Here is a 16244-nt window from a genome sequence, read left to right as displayed (position 1 = left end):
CATTACCTCCTTCCTGCATTAAATACACTCCGTAATATCATTTACTTATATTTTACAGGAGTTGGGAGTTCTTGGCTGATTGTCATGGTCTTGGTTATTTAGTTTCAGCCATAATATTTGAAAGTTTTTTTTGTTTAGTGTGTCCTTAATGTAATCATATTTAATCAGGGGATTTCCAGATGCTCAGATTTTTTAAAAAAAACTGCTCATAATTTACAACCAAACCCTAAATTTCCCTTTGGCCTATGGCATTGGTGAGCAATTTTAAGGATTATTGAATAATGCAATTTTTAGTGAGTACATGTGCCTTAATGAGTAAGCATTTTATACTTTGTGGATTCATTCATTGTCGTATTGATTGCTTTCTGTGCACAAAGCACTATACTACGCTTGGGAAAGTACAACACAATCTCATTCAGCGTACAGTTTTTGACCCCTTTCAGAAAAGCAAATACTGGCATTCCTTGATGTGCAGATTTAACTTATTTCTCTTTCATTTCCCAGCCCTCACAAACCCACTGCAGCTTCTCGCAGCCCAGGCTAGCTCATCCACCCCTGTAGTGGTCACCCGGGTGTGTGAGATGGGGCCCGAAGACCCAGCGGCCTCTTCAGGGGAGCCGGATGTCAAGAGACCCCGGATGGAAGAACCCAGTGGAACTGTTGTGGCACAGGCAGCAGGGGTGATAACATCAACAGCGCCGCAAGGGCAGGGATCCGGTGAATGAGGAGTCCCGGAAGAGGAGCTGGAATATGTGTGGAGCAGAAAGAGCTTCAAAAAGGAATGTTGAGCAGAAGTTTAACCACTTGAAATAAATAGCAGCTCTTCTTAAAAGCTATGTATAAAGGACAGCTCCACAGCTTGAGGTGCCAAACAGATTGGGAAAAAAAAAAGCCCTCCATCTACCTGCATCCGGAACTCAACTTGGCCTTTACATCCCTGCCCTCACTCCCCCACCCAGCCGTTTCCTCCTTTCCATCCCCAACTTTAGTTACAACCCCTCCCCCATACACAGACACACACACAACACACATGTGTATACTTACAAACAGATTCAGACAACTGATTGTATGACTGCTGGCACTTGTTCTTATTTCAGCACTTCCCTTCTCCCTCACCCTTTTCTTCAAAGGGATGAGAGAACACGGGGATGTGGTTCAGTATGTTAAGGAATGTAATGCAAACAGATTTGGTCTGCAAAAAAAAAAAAAAAGAAAGGCTCCTTATCTTCCAATGCCTTAACACTGCCTCTTAGGATTTCAGACTCAGTGACTTTTTCGAAAAACAGCCATGCCCATTCGTGGAATACTTACGTTGATGATCATAGTGAAAGCATTAAAATAACATGGTACCAATTTCCTTTCTCCCTCCCTCCCCACTAAAAAAAAAAATGGCTTCTTAAAGGAAAATAATGATAATTAACACGAATTCGTACTTATAAGGGCCAGTTGAGAGATGGAGGAGAAATGATAGGATCTGACCAGGGTGATCTTCAAGTTACAGTTTCTCTAGTGTTTTTCACTGGAAAATGATAAAAGTATTAGCATTAATTTTTTGTTTGGTTGGTTGGTTCAGTTTTTGGCCCCCAAAATATCTCTTGTTTTTGTTCAGAGTTGATGCACCACCAAAGAATCTGGGCCTAATAAGAACTCTGACAGATACAAAAGGAGTTGTATGTCTTTGGGGCTTGCCAAATTTAGTTTTTTTTGCAATGAGGATTTTTTATTCTTTTGCATGACACTTGCAGTAGAGTGAATCCATTGCTTGACCTGTTAACTTCATGGAAAATTACTTACTTCCTGCATTAGAGCACTCTCTGCCCAGTTGGAAGTGAATTAAAAGCCAGTGTACTAAAGCAGACACCTGGCATCCAGGCTCTGAAGTTTTGGAGCAATTCTTGTTGATCATTGATGGGCCCTGGTGTTCTAGACAGAATCCAAATGACACATATGAACTTGCAAGAGAAAATGAGTGTCTCTCATTGCACTGGAAACTGAACAATAATAAAACCTCTTTATTCTCCTCCCGTCCTCATCAGGAATGGGTCACAAAATTTCTTTAACCTTTTCATTTAAACCATTTCCATTAAAATTTCTTCTACATTTTACCAGATTAACCTGAAAATGTCTCCACCTTCTAAAACACCCATGGCTTCGGGAATAGATTAAGGTGACTGGAGACTAACTTCCCTTTCCAGGATTTAGAACGGTGCTTGACACCTAGTAAGCGCTCAGCCAATCCTATTATTATTCCATGAAGTTGTTAGGTGATGTGTGGGGCCCCTCAGGGTTTATCACTATCTGGCTGCATCGCTTTTGTTTTGTTGTAAGGTCAATGTGTTAGTGGTCTCTGAAGGAGCAGAAAAGAGTAGCCTGCTCCATTGTAGTGGCTGTTTATTTCCAAGTAGAGTCCCCTGAATTTGCACACATGGCAGCTTTCAGGTTTGAGGAAGTAGATCATGAGCTATTTAATTCCTGCCTCAGCTGTAGGGGTAGGACAGTCCAGTAGCTACTCTGACAGCTGACAAACTCTTGATGTCTCTTTAAACTTTTTAGATGTGAAGCCTGATATAAATATGTAGTAGAAGTGTGATGGCTTATTAAGTCTGGGTTTGCCCACTCTCTCGAGCGGAATGTAGCAGGAGGCGTGGGAACTCACATCTTTTAAGAATTGATTTTCCTTTTGCTGGCCTTTCAGGTTTTTGCTCTGCTGACTTTGGACCAATATGAGGAAAAAGCGTAGTTCTGTGCAAAACTCTGAAAGTAGTGTCTCTCCCTAGAACAGTCTATTTCCTGGATGGGATGCAGCTTGAGCTTCCCAAACTACAACTTGTCCACATTGCTCTTTAGCTGGTTACCCTGTCAGTAATTCCTAATAGAAATACCCCAATGATACCTAAAACTTCCTTTAAAGCATATGAGATGATGAAGAAGCAGGAAAATATCTCATGGATAAGAAGCTAACCAAGAAGTTCCCATTTGAAAAACAAAAAAACCCAAAACCCAATAACAGCATTTTTTGGGTAATTTTTAAGTAGAGGCCAGCATCCTACAGAGAAACAGTGTGGTCTAATGGATACAGCACAGACCTGGGAATCAGAGGACCTGGGCTGCTGTGGGTGGCCGGGGGCAAGACATTTCACTTTTCTGTGTCTCAGTTTCCTCATCTCTAAAATGGGGATTAAGTACCCAGTACTTGGGTTGACTAGTAAAGCTTTCTGAGCTAAAATGTTTTTGACCCTTATGGCAACATGTGAGGCAAACTATGCCTCTTCTGCCTGGGAAAGGAAAAGCCAGCAAAAGAAAATATTCTAAATAAATAATGATGCTCATTAAAGAAAATATTCATTGAAGTCCATTCAGAGCAAAAACATGAAACTTCAGAAACTTGAGAATAGGATGGAAACAACTAGCAGTGCTGTTCTCAGATTATCTGCAGCTAATGGCGATAAAATTATGCTCCATTCCGTGCTTACATTTTCCTAACTTTTTATATAATTTACATTTTTAATGGTGTGTGTGGTGTGTGCATTGTGTGCGTGCGCATGTATATTTGTGTGTGGGTGACAGGCAGGCTTTATTTTGCATTGGTAGAATTAACCTTTAACCATTCAAGAGGTTCCAGGTTAAGGGATCTACAAGGAGCTCAGTAACAAATTTGGGGGGCTCCCAGATGCTCTTTCTCTTCCATGTATAAATGCCTTGTGTCTCGATCCTGACCCAATTGGTAAATTAGGTTTAACATAATCACCAAAATCTTGAGTTCCCCTTTTATTAGATTAAGTCTCATTTTAGGAGAGTACACCACTTTTGAATTATTAGGAAAGTACACACAGTTCTCCTAAAACACAAGAGTTACGTTCTTTTTCAACTTTGGCCTAAGGAAAACTCACAATACAGGACACATGCCTTGATCAAGGTCTGGCCCATTAGTGGTTTTTTTTCACACCATGGATCATACTATCCTGATAGAGGTAGAACATTCTCTAATTCCCCTAATAGCATTCTATCCAAACTGAAACATGTTACAGATTATTTGAGTGTACAATAGCTTATCTGTTCAAAAACGTTTTTGCATTTCTGTCGCAGACTGTAATATTCCTGTCTATTTCAAATGTTTTTATTGGTATCTGCCCAGTATAGCACTTCTATTAGCACTAATATTTTTCTAGTTCTCAATTCTTGTTAATGTTCTAATATCTTGTTAAACAAAAAAGCCTTCCTAGCAATGTGAATAGGGGCAGATTGGGGGGAATGAAAATATTGTTTCCTAAATGGTGAATTCTTCTAATCTGGTGTTTGCAGCAAAGACCTCTGAAAGATTAAATTGGGAGGATTGTGAGCAGTTTAGTGTTCTGTTGGCATTGGAGTCGAGACCATTCTATTGTACCCCAAGGCGCTTAGTACAGTGCTGTGCACATGGTAAGCGCTCAATAAATACCGTAATTGAGGAGATAAAGTGATTCACTTCTGGATGTCCCTGACTGCCAGGGTTTGGGGAGGACCCAAGTAGGTTAACAAAAGGGAACTGAAGAATGCTTCTGCCCTCTTCACAGATCATGTTCTGCCTTTTCTGAACACACAATGGCCCTCTTCTCCCCCACCCCCCCACTTTCTTCTCCTCCTCCTTCTCCTCTTCTTTCTGATTCTATTCCCTTTCCACCTCCTCTTCCTCCTGAATTTCTAGGGGTTGAGGAGCTTTCTCTGGGGACTTCCTTCAGCCTCTCTTGAATGAATGAAGAAAGAGATCTATTGGAGAAAAATATACAGAGATATCCAAAGTTAGATCCATCAGGTTCTCAAAATATATTTAACTGAGCCAAATGGCATCTTGCAAGGACAAAGCAAATTCCAGTGCTCCAGAGTGGGTCCAGTCTGAACAGGAGTGACCAGTGGTGGATCCCCAGATTCTACAGGCAGGCCTCCAATTTTTTAATCAATAGCACTCTTCTAACCCCTGATGCATTGTAATTGAGAGTATGTAATGGGATTTTTTGATAATAATGAAAAGAGGTAACACTGAAATTCAGTGTGTCGACAAGCAATGAGAACCATCATCACATCTTTAGTAGTTTCCTTGAACTTTTTGGCAATGTACTTCCATGCACACGTGGCAATGAGAGTACTTTTAATTCCTCTGGCTTTCTCCCAGAAAAGCCTCATCTTAAATGGAATCTGTTACCACCGTGGCATCAACCAACTGCATGAGCTTTAGGAATATGCATATAGTTTGATTAATGTTGTTCAGCATTTATTGAGCATCAGCAATCCTAAGCGCTTTATGAAAAAGATGATGCTGTCCAAGACTTTATAACTCCATCAGGAATTGGCTATCTTTTCCCTTACCTTTTATTGCCCCACACGAACATTTTTCATTGTTTTATTTTTCCTGAATCTCAACTACTTTCCCTTTGGGCAGAAGTATAACAAAATTTGTTTTGACTTCTTGAACTCAAATGCAGTACTCATGTCTTCTGAGACCCTCCCCCTGAAAAAAAAGTCCTCATTAATCCTTTTATGGCAAAATAAGATGCAGATTTTCATATGATCTGTAACAGTAAAATAATTAGTTTGGCTGAAGCTTTCTTCACTTTTTCCCTCTCTAAATCTGTGTGCCTAATTTACCTATACATCACTTCCCCATACTTCCTATTTTGTCTGCTGTTTAGTAGCAAGACCAGGGTCTACCCAAAGATGAATCAAAACTCAGGGTGTCCTTTGCCCCAGGTGCTGAACAGGTTCTATCTCCAGCAAGGGAGGGAAAAGATTTTTTCCTTGATCTCTGCCTGGAGTAAGAGTTGGAAAGGGTAAGGCAGTAAAACTAGGAAAGGGATCAGTGTAGCTCTAAAGGCATTTGAAGAACATCCGAAAGTTGGTGTTGATAAGTTGGCTCAACAATAGTAATGGCCTGTTCTTCTGCTTTCGCAAATTCCGTATATGCTGCCACTTTTCTCATTTTCAAGAAAATTTGGTAAATGATTCTTGGAGTAAAGGAAATAATCATTGACTGTGCATTCACTCCTTATTTTCCCTCCTGTCCCCGAAGTTAAAGTGTATGCTGTAATATTTGGAAATTGGGTTACTTGTGGGGTATAAGGGGTAGAGATACTTTACACTACAATCACTGGTCTTTGATATTATCCCCTTTTTTATATAGGAGGGGTTTAGAGTTCTCAGTGCTTCTTATGCTCCACATTAAGGTATAGGAACCTCCCTCTGGGTCAGGCAGAGATAGACTTGACCCCATGAAAAGCCTTCGTCCGATGATGTGGAATAATTCCTCTCAGAAAAATATCCTGTCTTGGAGAAAAACTCATCCTTAAAAGTAACACTTTAAATTTTGTCTTAAATCTACACAGGGCCTGCTATAAATTGTACCTAATCATAACATTGGTTCAGCATCATAAAGAGGGAAATATGAAGCATATAAGAGGGGGAAGGGCTTGTTTTCATTTTGGGGAGTGGTGGGGGTGGGCAGTATTGAATGCTTTTCAGTTTTAGCTATAATATCGAAACATGCAGAACAGATTTTCTATCATGTTGTGGGCTTTCATATACACTTAGAATTAAAGCTGAAGGAAAGAGTGTTTTTTTAAAAAGGTAAATATACAGAGCTTGGAAGGAAGATGGAGTTTACTAAACCGAAAACTAAATGTAAGTTCATAGTATTTTTGGTTTTTTTTTAAAAAAAAAGCTTAGTCAGCTTTGCCAGTAAAGGAGACTTAAAATATCTACTATGAAGAACTGCTTTTCATCTTTTGTCTTTGCTGTTCTATCTTTGTTATAAAGCACTCTTTGTGGGAATAATTGCTTTTAGAAAAATCCTACACTCTGGAAATATTTTATTTAAAGGACCTTAAAATATCCACTCATATGGCTGCCTCTATCTCAGCTGAAAAGAGCACTGTGGTTGTAGAGTACCTACTAAATACGATTTGTAATCATTTTTCAAATATGAAAAATGCTGGAAATGCTAGGTAATAGTACGATCTTGGCTTGAACCTCAGAGTGCTGCAAGTAAAGTTGGTAATTAGAGACCTAGAGACACACTTAATCCCTCGTTCTGTGTTTACAATTATAGTTTATTTCCCTGAAACTTTATTGTGAGCTTTCTGTCTTTAATTTTTGCCTAGGAACTAACGCTGTTGGTTTTTGTTTTTTAATAAAGCCTTATGGCTTTCTTAAATTTGCTGCTATAGACAGAATTGAGATTTAGGTGAATTCAAAGAGTAATTGGTATTTATTTCTAACTCTTTTCTGAGTTGAGAGTTGAATGAACCTGCAACAAAATGTCTTGATTTAAACTGAAACAATTTCTATTTTTACCGTCCATCACTTCCTTATCGTTTTCATGTATTTAATATTGTTTCTTTTGGTTCAAAAAGTTCTTGCCTGACCTTCTCTCTGGTTTAAGGTTTTAAAATACTTAACATTTGCTCAGGACTTGGTTCTGTTAATCCTAAAGCTTGTTTCTGTTTGTTTCAACTGCTGTCCTTTTGCATTTTATTTCTGGATAAACATTTAAAGCTGCTACATCTAGTGTGGAGTGGTTAAGTGTTTCCTGGAGGGGATTGCCAGTTGGGGTATGCAGTTACATGCAGGGAGATGCCATTTTTCATCAGTGCTAATTATCTCTGAACATACAGTTCTGAAGTGATTTTGCACGTTTCCTCCTGGTTCAAATGTAAGATTGTTCGTGGGTGATGGGAGAATGTGTAGGGGCCCAGGAGGGCCGTGAGGAGCTGAGAAGGAGTCTCTTTATCTGAATGCTGCTAAATGTCTTTCCTAAAGAGTACTTAGTGACTTAATTAGAGCAACTGTTCTGTCTCCATGCTACGTGACATGCAACATTCACTTTGTCTTTACCTCTTGACCTTTGATCAAAGTTGGATCTTGGTAGCAAAGTTTCTGTTCTAAGTGAATGGAAAATTTAGCATGTGTTCACTTAGTTTCTCCTGGACAAACAGAAAACAAAATAATTTCGTTGGGTATAGGTTGTAGTATGACAATTATTAAAATAATCAAGTACTCGGGAGGCATTTTCTTTTTTAAAAAAATACCAAGGACAAGTTCATTTAGTGAGGGCAAGTGGGGAGTGAATATGGTAAAGCTCTTTCCCTGTAACTTTCAAATGTAAGACTGGCTATAATGTTTAGGACCTCCTGTGTTTTAGGAATTTACACCCTTGCAGTTTCAAGGTTTCACCTCCTGCACCCCTTGTTATCCCCCACACGGCCCCATACACATTCTCCTGGGTGCCAAAATGGAGGTAACCAGGCAGCAGCTAGAGCCAGCTGAGAACAAAAACTTCCTTTTGCTGCCCCTGGCTCCTCAGAGTTTGTATTTTTGCTGGAAGCACAGCAAGAAGCTGCCCCAAAGCCATACAGGTAAGAATGCTGAGGGAGCTTGGGGCAGCAGGGGTAATTTCTCTTTTCAAGCCTGTTTCTGTCGTGCTATCAGAGTGATCACACCCACTAAGGTTCTTTGAATCCAAGGTACTTGCACCCCTGGTATAAAACTTCTGCAGCATATCCAATCAGATCTTCCAAAGCTCCCTACCGTTCCCCCAGCCTTAGAGAAGCAGTGATTTATTCGAGTTATGGAGAAAAGAAACTCCCCTTTAGAGACCAATGTAAACAAAGTTTATATTTATTAATATTAATGTAATTATAAAATTGAGCCATATAGTCACATATCTGTTCCTTTTTGCTGAGTGGAACGGTACGTTTTATAGTGTTAATGCAGAGAGTAAAGCGCTCACTCTCAGAGAATGTAACAGGGAATTTAGTTAAGTGGGATGGATTTCAATTTTACTAGTCTCAACCCTAATATTGATCATTCCTGTTTTATGGTGCGACTTGTTTTGATCTTGCTTTTTACATCTCTCAAAGGCCAAATTGAAGTTCTAAATACACAGGCTGTGACCACTTAGTTCTACATCCCACAGATCTTCCTACAACAATTAGTAAGTTGTAGACAGAAAATCTATCTGGAATCCTGCAGGGTTTGCAGAAAACCGGGTCCTTGGAGATCTTACAAATTCATCCTTGGGAGATAACGTGCAGTGGAAGGAAGTTCCATGCAGAGATCGGGGCAAAGTACTGGGTTGTGGAAAATTTAATAACTCAGCTGTGAAACACTTGTGTCATATCGGGAGCCATCTTCCAAATTCAGTTGGAATGTTTTCTGAGCTGCATCTGACGTTCTTCCTGTTCCAAATTTGGCCCTCCCTCCTTCCTTTCCTCCACATCCCCAGAGTCAGCAACCATGAAGCATGGTCGCCTTAGACCATAGGCACCCTGAGGAGCCATTCCAGCTACCTGTCAGTGATCAGTTCTGTTTGTTTGAAGTAGGTTTACCTAGGGTTCTTCTTACAGTGGAAGGGGGCTGGTTCCAGTCAAAGAGGAGTTATCAGGATGAGCCAGTTGAAAAGAATCGGATGATAAATACATGAGGGAGTTGTAGTTGGGGAGCTTATTGCTGCTTGACCCACCTTGAGGTTTTGTGTTTCTCAGTTGTTACACTGCAGCTGTGGTGACACTGAGGCTGACTCAACTATAATCAGGAAGGGAATACACCACACAAAATATGCTGCTGCAACTACAAATCACAGAGTTCCTACTAGGGATGGTGCCATTACCCCTCTCACCTGCATGAGGAGACAGGGACCACTTTTTGATCTTTGAAGCTTCCAGTAGTGTATGGCTTTCTGCTTTACCTTGGGGGAAGCATCATTAAAATTGTGTAATTGGTAGAAGTGAATATTTAAATTTGTGACTTTTTTTAGAGATGAAATTGGATAAAGGGGGACCAGAAAAGTTTGCTGTCTCTGAGAAGGACCTCCTAAATGTTTTAATTCTCCTTCATGAGTCCAGATTAAAATTTCTTCCTAGCATTAGTGAGTCTTGGGAATTTTTATATTTCTCTTTATCACTGTCCAGAAAAAAAGAAGTATTTTTTATTTTTTTTTTTACTGTCTGGTGCTTTCCAAAGCAGGTAAATGGGAGCAGTTACTAAATTGTAAGCACCACTCTTCCAGGGGAGGAAAGTCAATTTTGACATTTGCTTTCTCACTCTGTGGTAGAGCGGTTCCAACAGTGATGTCTAGAGAAGGCATTGCTGGGTTCCAGGATAGTAGAACTTACTCATGAGCATTGTGTAATTAAATTAATCACATCAGGTCTCTGTAAACAGATTGCATCACAGGGATGAATCAAAGTAGACTTCCCATACTACAGCATTAATAAATGAACCAGTGGCATCTCGGTGTTCCTTAAGTTCGGTGGAGTGGTCATTTTCAAGAGGGTTAAAAACCAAAGAAGGGCAGCTGTAGCATTCTCTTCAGTGAATCAGCACAAGTCCGCCTCTTTGTTAAATTATGAGAAAACAGGTAGCATGTCTTTTTTAAAGGGGAAATGGAACAATGTTAAAACTCTTTTGCGATAAGGAGTTATTGGGTGTGATTTCCAAGTAATCATTTTCTCAGAACAAAGGCATTCTCAGATCACTAACCAAGGTAATGAGGCTGGGCTTTGGAGAGGAGTTATAGTTTTATGTAATGTGCCAGTGGCACCTAAAGGGTTAATATTCAGAGTTTTAAAGATGGACAATTTCATTAAGCTTAAAAAAGACAGGAGACACTTTTAAAAAGAGAATAAACTCTACTTGCCTCCAATAGCTAGACAGTTATCCATTTTTAAGTTAAAAGTATTTTTATTCTGTATGTGTTGATTCCTGCTTCAGGGAGGAGGAAAAGAAATAGAAGAGATAAAGATTTAACCTCAAAATAGCTCCTTGGGATTGCCAGACTTCAGCTGTATAAAAACCTCAAACAGTTCCACATACACAGGGAATGCACCTTCTCCTTTTTCTGCCTAGATGTTTGGCACTTAACTTAAGGGAAGAGGTAGGATGAAGCCAGCATTGTAGTTTGGTTTTTTCTTATCCAAACAAGAATTTTCCTCTAGAGATATTTTTGTGTGGATGTGTGTGTGGATGTGTGAATGTGTGTTTGTGTGTGTGTGTAGTTTTTTTTTTTTACAGTGGCTGTCTAAAGTATTTTTCACAACTTGTTTAGTAATCAGTGCTTGAAAAAGCAGGTGGTATCTCTCTAAAGTGGGAACGTAGGTCTAGGATGTTGGATGTGAATTTCAAATAATATAATGTTTCACCATCAGTAACAAAAACTTTTGGTCTGTGATCACAAACTGAGGGAAACCAAGGAAAGGGGTAAAACCAGCCAGTCCAATGGTGAGGAAAGAAAACCAATCTTCAGTCATAAGAATGGAAAAACCAGCATCTAAGGTTGGACCTGTGTTTTCATTTCAAATGGGATACAGTATTTTTTTTATAAGGAGCCATACTTTTTTTAAAAGTAATTTGAGATCTGAATGTGATTTCTAATTGTATCAGACGTTAATGTTTCAAAGCTATAACAAAGTTTTAAAATTTCTACTATTTTTTTTTCATTCATTTTAACTGTTCTGTTATCTATTATCTTAAATTGATGTATGTGGTTGGGGAAGTTTTGCTTCTCCTCTTAGCATTTGTTTCTATAACCAGAAATAAAATTATATATTAAAGAGAAGACATCCCCAAACCGTGTATGTGGTCCTTTTGAATGATTTACATGGGCTGTCATGGTTCCTTAGAGAATGACTCAAACATTTTCAAGTTCGAGAACATTTTTTTTCTACTTTCTTTGGGTCTTAACTGTTGGTTTTACTTTTGTTGCTCAAGGGAGTTTTAAGGAATAGTGAATAATGACAGTTGGCCTCTTGTGTTCCCTTTTGGATCATGTATCTGCAGGAAGATGTGGCATCAGTGGTGTTTGAGTGCTTTTTTTGTGCATTTCCCTGTACTAAGCTCTTTGGACAGTACCATATAACAGAATTGGTAGACACTTTCCCTGTCCACAAGCAGCTTTCTTTCTAGAGGGGAGGTAACAGTCGAGATGCATCAGGATGGCCTAGAGGACAGAGCATGCCTGGGAGTCAAAAGGACCTGGATTTTAATCCTGACTCCCCCACTATCCGCTGTGTGACCCTAGGTAAGTCACTTTGCTGTGCCTCACTTACCTCATCTGTAAAATTGGGATTAAGATTGGACACGGGGACAGTGTCCAACCCAATTTGCTTGTATCCACCTCAGCGCTTAGTACAGTGCCTGGCATATAGGAAACACTTAAGAAATACCACAATTATTGTTATTATCATATGGCATCAAGAAATATAATTTTCATTATCAGCTCTATCTGAAGGGCACCCCTAGAGCACACCCCCTAAGGTAGAATATTTGTAGTCTTTATATTTACGGTCACTTTATACCTAACTGTCTAGGGTCTTTGCTTCTTGGGATTTGATCATTTCCTCTGTCCCTGAACTGAAAGGACTTTTGTTTTTAGTCAATCAGTATTTCTTGAACTCATACTCTGTGCAAAGCACTATACTAATCACTAGGGAGAATACACTAGAGTTATTAGATACCATTCATACCCTGAAGGAGCTTATAGTCTATCAGGGGAGAAAGACTCTAAAATAAATTACAAGTAGAGGGAAGCAAATGAATTTAAGGATACCTACTTAAGATTGACCGCAGGGTTCTTGGGGGTGAGTCCCTCGAAAGGGATAAGGACTTCGGTGCAACAGTGCAGAAGGGAGGGGAAAGTATGGCGAGTAGAGGAGATATTAGGCTTCCTGGAGTTATGATTTTAGTAGGGCTTTGAGGATGAAGAGAATAGTGGTCTGGAGGATATGAAGGAAGAAGAAATTCCAGGCAGAAGGGAGAATGGAAGCAAGGAGTTAGTGATGAAAGAAAGGCACAGAGACAAGTTTGGGATTATTGGAGTGAAGTGTGCAGCCCAGGTTGTCATGGGAGGGAATGAGGATAAGTAGAGGGGAGAGAAAGAGAGTGTGCTGATTGAGTGCCTTTAAGTACATTATAAAGAGAGGCTCCTTAATAGAAATGTCCACTTACGGTGTCAGTGGCAGGGGAAAAACCCCTCGGGTGATTTGTGAGCTCCTTGTGGGGAGGAATGTCTCTGTTATATTGTACTCTACCAAGCGCTTAGTACAGTGCTTTGTACACAGTAAGCGCTCAATACAGTTGAAGGAATGAATTTGCCATTCATTTGTATTTATTGAGCGCTTACTGTGTGCAGAGCACTGTACTAAGTACTTGGGAGAGACAAACAGAGTAGAAAGATAAGGTAGGAAGGGGTAAGAGTGCTTAAGTGATTTGGAACAGCCTTGGCAGTTGCATCACATCATCTGGTCCAGAAAGGCCACTTGTTGTGCATCCAGGAGGCCTTAGCAGTTGCCACTGAATACCAGGTCTATGCTGGCCAGGTCCTGCTCTGTTAAAGCCAGTTGCTCTTGAGATTCTGTTAGTGGGGCTCTAGGTTGTGCCTTGGGCAAGGGCCATGTAATTCCTTTCAGGCCCTTGTGGATGAGTACTGCTGCGATGTTGCTGCTTAAGGTCTGATGAAGCAATGGGGTCTCACACCACCCCTCTCATCTCTGAAGCCAAGTCTGGGAGCCCCACCTACAAGTTCTATGTGGTGGCAGCAGTAGCGAGCCTTGCTGAGAAAATCAGTGGTAGTGGTGAGTTCATAATTTGCATTTGTGTTGCCCTTACCTTGGGCTACCATTCTCTTCTATGTTTCTTATCCTGTGTCTTTTACCTCCCCGGCCCGTGTGCACAGAGTACCCCATTGCTCCTTCCTTTCATTACCCTTCACCTTTTTTTTTTTTTTTTCCATCTTTGCATCTTCCTTTCTCCACATTTTCCCCCTTCCACCAGTTTTTCAGCCCTGGTCTTTTCCTCTCTCCTTGGCCCAATTTGAGCTTTCTCAAATCTGGTCAGTTTTAATCTAGAGAAGGCAATGCAGGATGTAGAAAGTCTTCTATTCTGTACTGTGAAGAGATTCAGATGGAGAACAGTGGAAGAGGTTTGATCCTACCCACTTTCTGTATGTTACAGCAGACTGTATATGAGTAAGGTACATGGCTCATGAGCTGCAATTTGACCAACCCATGTATATGGTCTTAGAACAGTGTATTGGGTACCATTTTTGGTCATCCATATGTCCAGCCTGTGCTCACTAGGGAAGAGTAATATTTAATTTGCTATTTATACATTGTATTTGAAACTGCTTTTTACCAGAATTAACATTATGTATGCATTAATTACATATAATAATTATGGCATAAGCTAAGCACTTACTAAGTGCCAAGTACTGTATAAGCACTGGGGAGATAAAAGATAATTAGGTTGGACACAGTCCCTGTCCCACTTGGGGCTCACAGTCCCACATGGGGCTCAAGTAGGAGGGAGAACTGGTATTGAATCCCCATTTTGCAGAGGAGGCAACTGAGGTGCAGAGAAGTTAGGTGACTTGCCCAAGGTCGCACAGCAGACAAGTGGTGGAGCAGGGATTAGAACCCTGGCCCTCTGACTCCCAGGCCTATGATTATTATTATGGAATTCGTTCAGTGCTTAACTATGAGCTGAACACTGTTCTAAGGGCTGGGGTAGATACAAGCTAATCAGGTTGGACACAATCCTTGTCCCACATTCATTCATTCAATCATTTACTGAGTGCTTATTGTGTGCAGAGCACTATCCTAAGCACTTGGGGCTTACAGTCTTAATCCCCATTTCACAGGAGAGGGAACTGAGGCACAGAGAAGTGAAGTGACTTGCCCAGGGCCACACAGCAGACAAGAGGTGGAGGCAGGATTAGAGCCCATGATCTACTGACTCCCTGGCCTGTGCTCTATCCACTATGCCATGCTGCTCTACTTCATTCATTTATTTGATTGCATTAAGTGCTTACTATGTGCAGAGTACTGTACTAAGCACTTGGAAAAGTACAATACAACAATAAAGAGTGACAATCCCTGCCCACAAGGAGCCCAAGTCTACTTCCACAGCAGGGATGGAAGGAGTTCTGTGACTTTACAGCCAACAACTATTGAATCCGCAGATCTCTCTCCCGTCTCTCCCCTCTCTTTTCAACGGAAGGAGCATGGACTTGGGAGTCAGAGGACATGGGTTCTAATCCTGGGTTCTGTCACTTGTCTGCTGTGTGGCCTTGGGCAAGTCACTTAACTCATCTGTGCCTCAGTTACCTCATCTGTAAAATGGGGATTAAGACAGTGAGCCCCAAGTGGGACAACCTGATTACCTTGTATCTACCCCAGCGCTCAGATAACAGTTTTTGGCACATAGGAAGCACTTAACAAATACCATAATCATTATTATTCTCTCTCCCCTCTTCATCTCTTCTCTCACGTCTTTCTTCTGCATCTCTTCTCTCTCCACTCTCTTCTGTATCCTTTCTCTCTCTCCTCTCTCTTCTCTATCTTTTCTCTCTCTCCCCTCTCTTCTCTATCTCTGGAAAGAGCCCGGGATAGGGAGTCAGAGGTCACGGGTTCAAATCCCATCTCCGCCACTTGTCAACTGTGTGACTTTGGGCAAACCACTTCACTTCTCTGTGCCTCAGTTCCCTCATCTGTCAAATGGGGATGAAGACTGTGAGCCCCACGTGGGACAACCTGATCACCCTGTATCCTCCCCAGCGCTTAAAACAGTGCTTTGCACATATTAACTGCTTAACAAATGCCATTGTTTATTTATTATTTATTCTCTCTTCTCTGTCTCTTCTCTCTACCCCCTCTACCCCCTCCCCTCTCTCTTCTTTCTCTTATCCATCTCTCTTCTTTCTCTTATCCATCTCTCTTCTCTCTCCCCCTCCCTTCTCTATCTCTCCTCTCGCCCCTCTCTTCTCTCTCGCTGCTCTTTCCCCTCCCCTCTCTCTTCTTTCTCTTTCCCGTCTCTCTTCTCTCTCCCCCTTCTCTCTCTCTCCTCTTTCTCTTCTCTATTGCTGCTCTCTTCCCCCTCCCCTCTCTTTTCTCTCTATCTCCCCCTCCTCTCCCTCCTCTCTTCTCTATCTCTTCTCTCTCCCCTTCCCTTCTCTATCTCTCCTCTCCCTCCTCCATCTCCCCTCTCTCTCTTCTTTCTCGTCCCTATCTCTCGCCTCTCTACCCTCTCTCTTCTCTACCTCTCCTCTTTCTTCTGTATTGCTGACCTCTCCCCCCTCCCCTCTCTCTCTTCTTTCTCTTCCCTATCTCTCCCCTCCGTCCCCCCTCCCTCCCCGCCGTGTCCTCCACGTGACAGCGTTTAGCGCCGCGTGACTGTGCTGAACGCCACGTGATGAGCGTCGCGGCCTGTTTTATCCGGGGCGG

At 41.2% G+C, this 16244-nt stretch overlaps 1 protein-coding gene across 1 annotated transcript in view; it reads left to right on the top strand.

Annotated features, from left to right (window-relative positions):
• Positions 1-11596, top strand: part of FOXK1 (forkhead box K1) — a 117738-nt gene extending 106142 nt beyond the window's left edge. Inside the window, exon 9 of the mRNA XM_038763270.1 lies at positions 505-11596. Within this exon, the coding sequence (XP_038619198.1) occupies positions 505-725 (221 nt within the window). The 3' untranslated portion in view covers positions 726-11596. The remainder of the gene's footprint in view (positions 1-504) is intronic.
• Positions 11597-16244: the final 4648 nt, after the last annotated feature.

Source organism: Tachyglossus aculeatus, chromosome 21 (assembly GCF_015852505.1).
Source record: "Tachyglossus aculeatus isolate mTacAcu1 chromosome 21, mTacAcu1.pri, whole genome shotgun sequence".
Classification (NCBI taxonomy): Eukaryota; Metazoa; Chordata; class Mammalia; order Monotremata; family Tachyglossidae; genus Tachyglossus; species Tachyglossus aculeatus.
Note: the sequence above shows the minus strand (reverse complement) of the source record. Positions and strands in the feature narration are given on the sequence as shown.